Below are 13,215 nucleotides of genomic sequence, written 5' to 3' on the forward strand. Positions count from 1 at the left end.
TGCTAAGGTGCTTACCTTCATGGCAGCTTGCTACAATGGTTGGAGAATGTGGTTGGAAGGGGTGTTGACTTTGTTTTTGCTCTTCTTTTGGAAGTATTTTTAAGCCTTGTGTGAGTGAGCTCCAAGTTGTCTTAGTGCAGGCGCCACACACTACCCTTTTCCCAGATAAATGTTTGCCAAAAGTTGAACCTCCTTCATCCTGCCAACATTATTTGTTCCAGCTCATCCCACGAAAGAGAAGTGACCCCATCGGCTAGATCCCAAGTGAGCCCCGAGCTTTTACATCAATCACAGCAAAGACCATTGGGTGAACTAGCACCTTTTTGTTGGGTTCTCTTGGGAAAATAGAATCATGACACTGTTAAAAAAGACTGCCGCAGTGTATAATCTTCTGCATTCAGGTCTGATAAGCATTGGCCTAGAAGCAGCCTCCAGAAGGATGGTCCATTCCACAAGGACAAAGGCTGTTACCTCTTCGTTGGCACAATGAGTACCTGTTCTTGACATGTCAGGCCGCAACGTGGGCATCAGTGCACACATCCACAAAGCACCAACGCCTTATCAGCCAGGTCCGACGGCAAGGGAATTTTGCCTGTTCAGTCCTGCAGAACGTTTTGATACAAGCCATTCCACAGACCCACCACCTGGGGAGGTTCAGCTTTGTCATCTATTCTAAAGGTGAGGAATCTGCTGTTAGATGTATTCATCAGAATAACAAGTTACCTACATTTGGTAATGCTCATTCTGATACTCTATCTAACCGTCGATTCCTCACTGCACTCCTACCTTCCCATTCTTTTTCAATCTAAAATGGTCCCAATTTAGGAATCTGTACACTGGCATCTGATTATTGTTGGACTTCGGCTCAATTCGTCATTTCTGGAGCAGATCAAAGTCAACATGGAGCTGCATGATGCCACCTGTCGGTGCCTGGGAGCAATGCTGATTTAAATCTTCCGGATTTAGTCCAATTCCATGGGAATATTCAAAAGGTGTGCAGTCTTTTATTATATAGTGTGTCCAGCAGAAAGTGTTACCGAAGGTAAGTAAATTGTTCATTGAGACCTGCAGTGGTGGACTAAATTAGTGTCCTCTGCTGGGCAGTGGTGTGTGGCAGATCTCTTCCATGCCTGTTCAGTTGATGTGTGGTTTACTCCTATGGACTGGTACAGCACTAGGAGATGGACATGACCTGTAGCAGTTCTGCCTTATTTGAGTGTAAGAGGGTCACGCCACGTAAGGGGATTATTATGCCACCTCAATGATCTACAATCTTCTGCCCAATCACGAAGTGCTGTGGTATAAGTATTTGGATGGGCCAGGATGGCAGGCTAGACATAGTTCAGCACTTCATAACTTACCTGGACATAGAGAGTTGTGTGCTGGTTGGGTTGTGTCAGATCATATCTGTATTATGTAGATAATACTTGATGGTGCAAGTATTGTTTCGGGCTCTTGCCCAGAGTTCTGGCACAATGTCGTTTTCTTGGAAATCGCGATTTCTGTTCTCTTTTAAATTGTATATTCTCTAATTCTCTGAATCTGCTGAGCCTTTAGCACTGTTAGAAGATGAAATGGAGGTGGTGTTGCTGCACAGGATTCCCTTAATGCCTTATTGCGTGTACAGCAGGGCCACAATACTAGATTCTCTTGTTCCTTAAATCTACAAAAGGATCTCCAATTTCCAAGCTTTGTCCTAAACTGTGGAGTGCTACTTTTTATTTGGTTTGGTTTTACCATTAGCCAAATCTCGAACTATCTTGTTCTGCGAAAATATTTTAAAACATCTTTCTCATAAGTTGTATAGTAGTCTTTCCTACGTACCATTACATTCTTTCAATCCTAACTAAAGTGAGACAAAGTCTTCTGTCATGCATGAACTTTACACATCCTCAGTCAAGACCTTTCTGTACAGTATGTTTTAAGAACAGCTTTATTAAACGTGTGCAACATAAAAAGTAGCTTTTTTTGTTTATCTTAAAAGCCTAAACCTGGAAACTTTTTGGCCTGAGGAATACCTGTGCCCAACGAGGCTTTAGCTTGCAAGAGCTTTATGTGACCTCCATGGTGGTTTGTTTGTGAAACTGTTGTTTATGTGAACTATAGAATATATATGTATTCTGAAAATCTGAAAGATTTTTAGTTGTCGATTCCTTACCATAGAATTTCCCCCAGACGTCAGTCTGGATCTGGAAATTTTTCATTAGCAGTACCCTTGAGCGTTGCCAGGTAGCGTCGGTCGGCTTTATGCGTGCTGTAAATGACGTTGCGAGACATACATAGACGCAGCCCGGGCTAGCTGATGTCATTTCTTTCTTTTTTCTGGCCACCCTAAGCGCAGATCTAGAGAGAGCAACCCCATAGCCGTTTTTAGGCTACCTTTTTATTTGACTTTTATTTCTGAGTCTTGGACTCCTGGTGCGTCAAGTTGTCCCTCCCAACGTAGGACCTGATTCAAGCCCTGCAGATCCTGTCATCGGATGTCCGTGACTGAGCCACACCTCGGGTGCCTCTGGTGCTTGGAGCGCAACCGAAGTCGTGCTCCGAGTGCTGGGACATGAATCCGAAAGCTTTGCAAGAACGATCTCAAAAGCTGTTGGAGGCCCAGCACTCGGGTCTGCGTTGCTCCCATTCTCGATCGAGAAGAAGGTCCAGAGAAAAGTTGCGGAGCCTGCACTCCTCGTCCCATTCAAAATGTTTGGGACATTCAGGTAGGCACAAGTTAGAAATTGAAGATGCATAAGCATAGGTTTTCTTTGACATCACCCCGTCCGCCGGTTGACGAAACGAAGGACACAGAGCGTCGTCGCTCTAGGCCTCTGTCCCCGGAGCCTCTTTTTTAGGTGACTCCACGTCTCCCCACTTTTCCGGGAGCCGAAGCGTCTCCTGCCCGATTGCGACAGTTTTATGAGGCCTTGCACCTCATGTATGGGCAGTCGGGCTCTGCTGGTGCACCTTCTGGTCCTGCGGAGTCAGTTGGGGCCCTCAGGCCTTCGACGCTGGTGGCTCTGAAGGGCTCCTGTGAATCAGTTATCGGATCCAGACTGACGTTAGTCATTCCACCTTACCCTTCCCCCAATGCCGATCCCAGCAGCGATACTCCAGACGCCAACCGTGCCCCTGGTCGGTATCTACCCCATCCTTGTCCCCGACTTGGACACGGAGCCAGACCGACGTCTGTTCCAATGAGGGAGTGGACTTTTATCCCTGTGTTTGTCCCCGGTATTGATTGTGTACTGGAGGGTAGTGAAGAGGACTGGGAGGGGCCGCTGGACCCTTTAACGGACCAGCTTGAAGACCCCATGGACTTGTGGTTGGACCTGGGTGAGTGCAGTGGGTTGGACACTTCCGCTGACACTGACTTGCTTTCTCTCCCTACTGTGGCTACGGAGGAGGACGCATCCTACGCAGTGGTTGTTCTGAAGGGCAGCTGAGGTCCTTGACCTCGAGCTCCCATTGCTGACAGTCAAGACTAACCTCCTGACAGAGGTGCTTCAGCCTGTGGCTTCTACCTCCAAGCCTCTTTTGCCTTTTAATGAGCCCTCACTGATGTCCTTCTGGGCACATTGTCCAGGCCCAGTACAGGGGCTCCTGTGGACAGGGCAAATGCCCGCCGCCATCACCCCGCCTCTGGCGACCCAGTGTCCCATACGCAACATCCTTCTTCTGAGAGCTTGGATGTCCAAGCCTCATCTTCCAAAGGCATTTTCCCTTCTGCTTCTCTCGATAGGGAATCCATAAAGCTGGACCATCTTGGGAGGAGGATGTTTTCTTCCTCCAGCTTGGCATTGTGGTCGGTGAATACTGCTTGCCTCTTGGACCGATACTCCCATACCATTTGAGATATGGTTGCTCAGGTGCTGCCTCAGTGCCCGGAGAAGTCCTGGGCCGTTCTCTATCCAGACAGTTGCGGGCGGGAGAGATGCGGCCAAATTCACCATTCGTTGTGGACTGGACACCTCCGCCTCACTGGGCAGAACATTTGCCTCGTTGGTACCATTAAGACACGCTGTTTGGTTGAGGACTTCAGGGTTTTCAAGGGATGTTCAATCTACTCTGATGGACAAGCCCTTTGATGGCACTCGCCTTTTCGACGTGAAGGCTGGCGGCGCTTGAGCGCTTCAAGGAATCTTGAACTACAACAAGATCCTTGGGACTCACAGCTCCAATCCTTCCCCCTCAATCTATATTTCATCCCTATGATTGCTCTAGAAGTGACGCCCAGCCACGTCCTGCACAGCCACTGAGTCCTGCAACTGTCCAGCCTCTGCATGGCTGCGGAGGTGTGACCCAGTGTCCTTGTGGTACAGGGAGCCAGCAGTCGGGCTAGTCCACCATTTCCCCCTCTAAACATTCCTAGTCCGACGTTTTAGGCCCATCATTGGCCAGTTGGAGGCAGGATTCGCCATCACCTCCTCCGCTGGCAAGCATCACGTCGGACAGGTGGGTTCTGCAGATAGTCAGAAGGGGCTACTCCCTCCCCTTCGACACTACACCTCCCTCCATGCCACCCTCCTACAACTTTATGTCGGTGGATCATTTGGTGCTTCTCCGCAAGGAAGTTACGGCTCTGTTGACCAAGAGGGCCATAGTTGAGGGTCCCTGTGCCAGAAGTAGGACATGGTTGTTATTCCTGCTACTTTCTGGTGGCCAAAAAAGGACAAAGGCCTGCATCCTATCCTAGACCTCCGGACCCTCAACTTCTTCCTCTGGAATGAGAAGTTAATGCTCATTTTAGCCCTAGACTGGATGGTAGCATTGGACTTGCAGGATGCTTATTTCCATATCTCCGTCCTGCCTGCCCACAGATGTTACTTTCGGTTCATGGTGGGCCACGGGCACTTTCAGTTTACTGTGCTAACCCTTTGGCCTTACCAGTGCCCCTCGGGTGTTCACAAAATTGATGGCAGTGGTCACAGCTCATCTGCGCAGATCAGGGGTACTAGTCTTCCCCCATCTCCACGACTGACTGTTAAAGGCGGGCTCGCCCCAGGCTGTCGTCTCCCACCTCCAGACTACGGCGGAACTCATGCACTCCCTGGGGTTCACTATCAAAAGGCTGAAGTCACACCTGACTCCCTCTCAGACGCTCCCTTTCATCAGAGCGATTCTGGACACAGTGCAGTTTCTGGCCTATCCTCCCGAGCAGTGAGTCCGGGATATTTGGGCTATGATACCGATGTTTCAGACTTTATCCTGGATTTCGGTGAGAATGACTCTGAGGCTGCTGGGCATCCTGCTGATGGATCATGCTAGATCTCATATGCAGGCTCTGCAGTGGGACCTGAAGTTCCAGTGGGCGCAGCATCAGGGGAATCTTTTCAGCTACGTCCATATCTTGGATGGAACTGCTCAGCAACTGCAGCGGTGGCTAGCAAACCAAGATTGGGTCATAGGCAGATCCCCTTCACTTCCCCAACCAGATCTGACGGTGCTGACGGATGCATCACTCTTGGGATGGGGCGGCCACCTGGGAGAGGCAGAGATTAGAGGCGTCTGGTCTCTGGCATAATCCGGTCTCCATATCGACCTTTTGGAGCTCCGGGCGATCAGACTAGCAATGAAGGCATTTCTTCCCACTCTCAAAGGGAAAGTAGTGCAGGTGTTCACGGACAACCCAACCGCCATGTGGTACTGCAACAAACAGGGCGGGTGGGGTCGTGGATCCTTAGTCAGGAGGCTCTCCACCTCAGGACATGGCTGGAACATCAGAGCATATCCCTGGTGGTTCACCACCTGGCAGGCTCTCTGAATGACAGATCGAACTGAGTCAGCCCTCGGTGCCTGGTCAATCACAAATGGCATCTCCATCTGGAGGTGGCGCAAGGTCTCTTTAAGCGGTGGGGAGAGCCTTGGTTAGATTTGTTCACCTCCGAAGAATACGCGCAATGTCAGCGGTATTGTACGTTGGAGCTTCCAAGGCAGCGCTAGCTCAGTGTCGTTTTTAGACGCAGGTGGAGCTTCGGCCTCCTCTACGCCTTTCCGCCTATACCACTTCTGCCTAGAGTGCTCAAGAAGATTAAGCATGACCAGGCTCAAGTCCTTCTTGTGACTCCGGATTGGGCACGAAAAGTCTGGTAATCTGATCTCTGAGCATGGGCATCGATCCTCCGATCAGACTGCCTCTTAGGGAGAATCTTCTATCTTAGCAGCAGGGGACGGTTCTTCACCCGATTGTGTACAGTCTTCACTTCAATGCATGGAGAGTGAGAGGCGGCAGTGTACAGATTTCGATCTTCCACCCGGAGTCTGTGATGTTATCTTGGCAGCCAAGCTCCCTCCGCTAAAACGGTATACGCCTATAGATGGAACAAATTTGTGGCATGGTGCTCAGCAAAGGCTGTTGATTCCCTTTCTGACCCTCTTTTGAAGGTTCTATTGTACATACTTTCTTTGGCCCAGCAGGGTTTTGCTTTGGGCACCCTTAAGGTTTATCTTTCGGCTATCTCTGCCTTTCTGAGACTTCTAGATCACCCTGCTTTGTTCAAATCTACCATTGTCAACAGGTTTCTTAAGGGTCTTACTCACTCGTTTTCTCTGTCTCCTTTCCTAATGCCCCAATGCGATTTAAATTTGGCCTTGACCTTTCTTATGTGTGCTTTCTTCAAGCCTCTTCATAATTGACCTCTCAGGCTTCTAACCCTTGAGACGGCTTTTCTAATTGCCATCACCTCTGCTCGTAGAGTTATCGAGCTCTAGGCTCTATCATCCAAGCCTCCCTATCTGTCTGTGCCTCCAAATAAAGTGGTGCTTCAAACAAAAGCTTTGTTGCTCCCTAAAGTGGTCACACCCTTTCACATGGGACAATCCATTACCCTGCCCATCTTTTACCTGCCCCCGCATCCCTCCAAGGACAAAGAGAGACTCCACCACCTGGACCCAAAACGTGCGTTGTCTTTCTATCTTGATCTTACCAAAGAATTCCAGGTGGATGATCAACACTTAATTGGCTGTGTGGGTGCCAAGAAAGGTTGGGCAATGCCGAAAAGGACCATCTCTTGATGGATTATCCTCTGCATTAAATTGTGCTTCGCATTGGCAAAGAAGGAACCTCCTGTGGGGTTATGTATAATACACTACTAGAGCAACTGCGGCAACCACTGCGTTCGCACGCAGGGTCCTAGTCCTGGATATGGGTACTCTGCCCGTTCGGTCCTCCGGGACTTCCTTGTGTGATCTTGGTTAACTGACCATCCTCCGTGGTTGGTATTGCTGGGGTATCTATTCTAAGGTAAGGAATCTACAACTAGAAGTCTCGATCAGATGAGTAAGTTATGTACCTTCGGTAATGATGTGTCTGGTAGAGACATATTCTAGTTATAGATTCCTTACCGCCCCACCCATACTTCCCGCTCTGCGATCTGATTTCTAGGGATAGGGACTCCACTGAAGGGCCTTAGTTTTGACGCACCAGTGGTCAGTGTCTTTCATGACTCTGCGCTTCTGACGTGGAAAGTTGTGTTAAGAACTGACGTCCGCGCGCGGGCTGCGTCTATGTAGGTCCCGCGACATCATTTACGGTGCGCACAAAGACCCGCCACCACCTGGCGATGTGCAGGGGTACTGCTAATGAAAAATCTCCGGATCCAAACTGACGCTTGGGGGAAATTCTATGGTAAGGAATCTACAACTAGAGTACGTCTCTATCAGATACACTGTTACCGAAGGTAAGTAACTTACTCGTTTAATCTGACTTTTAGCCTTGTATTCTTTACTCATTTGTGTTTGGTGCAGGAATCATTCTGGCGAATCCCAGTGAAGCTGAGCCCAGTTCAACTGCGCAACGTTGCAGACTTCCTCACCTTGCAAACTTTCGAGGAAGAAGAGGAAGCTTTGGAGCACCAAGAAGAAGGGGCAAAGTCAGAGCAGCAGCAGCAAGAGCCCTTTGCTGCATCCGAGCAGGGCGTCAGCGAGGCGCAGCGGGCCGAAGCTCTGCAGGCCCTACGAAGGGCCCGAAAGAAGAAGCCAGCTCCCTTTGTGCCAGGTAAGGAATAATATAGTACGTGGCTCCCTGCTCAGTAGAAGCATAAGCTGTTCCCAGGTACTTCCAAAGAACAGACACCTAACCCCTTGCACTACTGTCCCTCCGCATGGAGTATTTATTTGGTAGTACTTGCTTACCAATATATTGTAAGTGGTCCAGAGAAGATAGAGTGCCAATTAAACACATAGCATTGTACTAAATGTATGTTAAAGTAAAATGATTTATACAAATGTGCACAGCTTCAGATACCGAAATGCAATAATTCTGCAATGTTTGCACCAGTATCCAAGGTTCACCCTGCTCTTCGTTCGAAGGCAAAATGTAAGAAGTTCTTTGGTAATTTTCACAAATTCTGTTCATGGCTGGATGTCATGCTGCCAGCTCTGATTCTCCCATCAGTCATGCTATAAAAACGATCCTTTTCCTAGCACTGGGATGTCATTTTCGCACTTTTAGCTTTCATAGCTGAACTGTTTTTGGAGTCCTGCAGTTTACATGTTTAGGGCCTGGTCTGTGTTGTAGCTTACCACTATTGAGTTGTTACATCTGTCATTACATCTATGTATGTACGCGTCACTGAAAACATTTATCTCTTTGAAAAACAAAATCGTCAAAATATAAATCGGAGAAGCACCTTTCATTGAAATGAAATAATGTGAGGTGAAGGATTGTGTTAATATTTTTGAAGAGGGAAGGGTTACATTTAGGTTTGAGGTTACAGTAATCGTTAGAATACGGGTCATGATTAGTCTCTGGGACAAAGTTAAGCTAAGGGCCAAAGTTCTGGTTCCTGTTTGAATAAAGATGAGGTTAGTGTGGGTATATTGGAAATAATTACGATCATGGTTCGGGTTGGTGTATAAGATCGGAACAAGCTTTTGACAAGTTAGGAATTAGACCAGGATTAAATGTCGCAGAAATGGGTACGTTCTACGAAATATCTACAAAAAATATTGTGGAGAAACAGTAGTTGCATTAAAGATTAAGATGAATTTTCAACTAAATAGTCCTTGCTAAGAGAAGTGGTTTCATTACATGGTCTAGGAAAAGGTCACATTTCCATCGAATTGGTTTTAAGTTCAAAAATATCTGCCTAAATTGTATTTATGCGCCCAGATGAAATGTCATAGATCCCGAAATTCATTTGGAGGGAAGTAAGGAAATCATTTCTTGGAGGGTAGAAGTTAACCAAGACTACAAAATAACTGACATCCTTTGACCTCCAAAATTCAAGCAGTTTCAACAAATTCTTCACCAAAATACTAAGGGAAGGCCGTCTCTAGCTCTGTCTCAGACGCCATTTTCATTTCTCATTGAAGCTGCGTCTGCGAGACTTTGTGGCGATCGTTTCAGCCGCGATCTCTTATGAGAACTGAAGAAGCCCTTCTGTGCTCTTAAGAGGAACAGTCGGGGCAGTCAGCAGGATGTGGTGTGTGAAGCTGCTCCATCGGGAGCAGTGCAGTAGCTCGGCAGGTATCCATGTGCGGATGACACTGGAGGAGGGATCAGGGGGTGGGGGGTGCTGTCATGCAATGGAAGGCACCCTAAACCCAATGAGGACAATCCGGGGGCGGGCGCTGCAGCACCAGTGATGGTCATGCTGGGCGCTAGTGCAGAACTCTATACCACAGGCTCTTTTAATGTAGGCCCTGAATGCCCAGCTCCTTGGCAGATTATAAAGGTATTCACACAAGATGAATTTACATGCGATGAATGTCAGTGGAACACATTTATATATTCAGTGGTCATCCTGAAACTCTGCCACTGATTCGTCCCTCCTGGACCTGTGTTGAGCACCTCGGATTTAGTGGAATGTGTTCGGAAGGATGTTTGATTATTGAGCCTGGCAAGTAGTGCTCGGAGCTCAAGCGCTCATTCCCACTGACAAGCCGAAAGCTCATACTCTAGTGATCATCTGCTGCTACCACTGATATTTTACTATTGATGGCGGTGACTTAGGACTAAAGTGCTACCCAGTTTGTTAACACACGTCTCTCCTCCCTAGCTTCACCTGCGGCGCCTTCTCCTGTTGAGGACGATGAGGGACCCTCCGAGGTGTCCGAGCCGTCCAATATAGCGATGGAATCTGAACCAGAGGAAGAGGAGAGTGCCAATAGGTAAGACGACAGGGGCTGCAAACGTGTTTCTGTTTCTGAAAATCTTCTGCAGGTCACAAGTAGCTTTGGTGGGGACTACTCCCAACTTGGTAGCTTGCTTTAAAAATCTCCAGATGTGTACTGCCTCATTGTAGGTGATGTGTACCCCCATAATACTGTCCAGTCTAAGATGCGCCTGCTTGTATCTGCTGTCACCCAAGTGCACATACACTGACCTTTTATTTTATCTGGTACACCAGGGAGGATGACGCCTTGCTGAAGCCAGCCAGCAAGAGAAGCCGACTGATTGATAGCGATGATGATGATGAAGTCGAAGGCAAAGGTGTGTTCTGTCATTGCCAACCTTGTGGGTGAATGAGAGCTCTCTTAGTGCTGTCGACCTACTATGTTGTCCGAGGTAGAGAGTCTGATGGGCGGTCCGCTTGTACTGTTTATGTGACCCAGGGTTAGTCCGCCGACCCGTAAGATAAGCCAGTGTCCCAAAAAGTCCAGTGGGTCTGGGATAGCGTGGGTTGCATGCTACACTCTGTCCTGTTTAAAGGCACTTCAATGTCAAAAAATGTTACTGCTTTTTTTCTTCAGATGATGTGATTGAGCACCAACGCAACAAAGGGGGCTCGGATTCTGACGAGAACCACAGGCCGACTAAAAGGAAGCGACTGCTCATCGATGATGAGGATGAAGACTGAAAATTGGATCAACAAAGTGAAGAATCCCTTTCCAGCATCGTAACATGTCTTTCAGGCACTTCTGCAATATGTGCGTGGTACCCCCAATGAGCTCCTAGTCACCGACAGGTTGTCTACGTCGCTTGTGGTGGTTTTGCAGAGATGGGAAAAAGCGTTGAATCCAGAGCTGATCTTTGAGCTCTTGCGGTGCTCTCGCTATGCTGTAGCTCATTAAGCCTCTAGAAGGAGGCCTCTACCAGTGGCCCTGTGGTGGCTTTTCCCGATACTCCACGATTTTGAGAGCTTGCGTATCCGCCTGGAAGCCAGTTTACGAGGCGGACCTCCTGATAACCCCTTGCGGACTGATGGTTCCGCTGTAATGGGTGAGCACATTTCTAGTCTCTGCCACCCAAATCATGCAGCTCTATTACGTTCACTTCAGGACAAGATGTCTCCCTTGGAGCCAGATGTCTCTGTGGATAGGAGGTGTCACAGCTTTTATCTTTACCTTCAGCAGCTCTTTGTGAAATTTGTTTTGGGCTGCTCTCTCAAACACTGCCTCTGCCTACATCCAGCGGACATGCTTGCTTCAGATGTAAGCAGTAGTGGAGGGCTAGTGTCCTCTTACCCTGCACCCCCAGGCTTCACTGTCCATGCTCTTCACAGCCACAGTGATCAGTGGTTTGGGCAGAGGAGTATGGGGCAATGAGGGGTGTGTGCTGGCCTGACACTTGGTCGGCCCCAAAGGTCTCAGTGGGGGGTGGCCTTGGATCTGTGGAAGCCACGCTTGCCTTGCTGTCCACTCCTGTTTTGGTTGTGGGGAGAATTTGTGAGTTGACTGTCTTGGTCATCACGTGGTTTGAATAAAGAGATGTAAACGTTCACTTGTTTTAAAAACAATAAAATGAAAAGTTCAGCTGAGTTGCCAGTGATAGGCTAGCACAGCCTGGATAGAGACGTGCATACCCCAGTGCCACTCTCCCGTGTGCCTCGGTGCCAGGGGCCTGGGCAGGACATGCTTTACTCCAGTCCTCTGATCCTTTGTGGAGGGGTGCCCCTGTAGTAAAGGCAGGTGGACTTAAGAACTCCGAATTGTAGAATCAGCGTTGTTCCTAGTTCCTATGAGATGTATTGTTGCTAATTAAGTAGTGTCTCATAAGGAAGAGAGGTGTGTGTGTGTGTGTGTGTGTGTTCGTGTTGGGTGGTGCAGCAGGGGAACTCCATGCTGGCTCACCTCCGTCCTCTAGACCGAAGCAGAGTTTTGGCCCACACAGAGTTTAATGCTGGTTGGCATGACTTGAAGCGCCCATGGCTTGACAGCCATCCCAGCCGCTCATCCATCCATTTGGAAATTGAGCAAAAGGAGGGCTGTGTTTTGAAAACTAAACGAAGATAAAACTTTTTTATGCCGTCTTTTAAAAATGTTACCATTCCCTTTTTGTGGTTTCCTCAGATGTTCTCAGTGTTCAGTTGTTTTCGTAATTATATTTATGGTGTAAAAAAATTCTAAATAAAGTAGCCTTTTTGTACATTTCATGTTGGTGCGTTCTTGCTTCGCCGTTTATATTTTCTGTACTAGAGTTAGTTTGCAGTGCTTTTTGGCACTGGGTAATTCTAGGTGGGTACGGGGGGTGGGGGTCGAAGCTGTGCCCCATGACATTAAAGCAAGTGTGGTTGGTATCAAACCCGAAAGTGAATCTCCTAGGATCAGGATTGATACCTTTAGGAGTCCTAGTCATAACATGTTTATATGCAGCTTGCTTCTTATAAAAGCTGGAATGTTCTCTGTACTTACTATGCACGCGTCCACATGCACGAAGGAAGGCCAGAGATCCTCTGAAACTAAAAAGAAGCGAGCCGGCATTCACCAAAAAGATAGGAGCACGATGGACCTTAGACCTCCACCCAAGTGAGGCGGAGCAATGGAAGGATCCAGTGAAATGCGAGGTCCCGGGTAACCATTATTTAACTACCGTTTCATGGAGGAAGTCCGTTGGCAGGCGTGGATTATGATCCTGTGTTGAAATGTGATCTGTCATGTAAAAAATCTCGACAGCGTGGCTTTTTAGGTCGCAGCCTACCAGACAGTGCAGCTGTCTAGTTTGCTAAAGACATCTTGTGGACTTTCAGAAAGCTTCCCTAGGAATGCATTCCGCCCATTGCTTACCATTGGCTTTGTGGTTTGTAACTCACAGTTGCTTGCTCTCTACTTGCTGCTCGATTTGCTTTAGGCTGTTCAGCTTGAGTTCCTCCCTCACAAAGAACATACCTTATTTGCTGTGTCCTTCAGAGCGCTCCCTCTCTGTAACCAGCATTGGCAAAGCAAACGGGTCTCGCCTATGCAAGAGCTACTGGCTTTGCCAATGTGTTTTAACCATGTTGTACACCAGCATGGCTGCTGTTCCACATAGCTAAAAGTTAGTGGTGTAAAGGAGAGTGGCGTAGA

General features: G+C 48.1%; 1 protein-coding gene across 3 annotated transcripts in view; it reads left to right on the forward strand.

Moving 5' to 3' along the window:
• TIMELESS (timeless circadian regulator) overlaps positions 1–12,305 on the forward strand; it is a 318,102-nt gene extending 305,797 nt beyond the window's left edge. For all 3 annotated transcript variants that reach the window (XM_085600891.1, XM_085600892.1, XM_085600893.1), the window contains exons 26-29: positions 7,735–7,984; positions 9,990–10,101; positions 10,341–10,423; positions 10,684–12,305. In XM_085600891.1, the coding sequence (XP_085457017.1) occupies positions 7,735–7,984; positions 9,990–10,101; positions 10,341–10,423; positions 10,684–10,790 (552 nt within the window). In that variant the 3' untranslated portion in view covers positions 10,791–12,305. The remainder of the gene's footprint in view (positions 1–7,734; positions 7,985–9,989; positions 10,102–10,340; positions 10,424–10,683) is intronic.
• Positions 12,306–13,215: the final 910 nt, after the last annotated feature.

Source organism: Triturus cristatus, chromosome 4_2, assembly GCF_964204655.1.
Source record: "Triturus cristatus chromosome 4_2, aTriCri1.1, whole genome shotgun sequence".
NCBI classification, from domain to species: domain Eukaryota; kingdom Metazoa; phylum Chordata; class Amphibia; order Caudata; family Salamandridae; genus Triturus; species Triturus cristatus.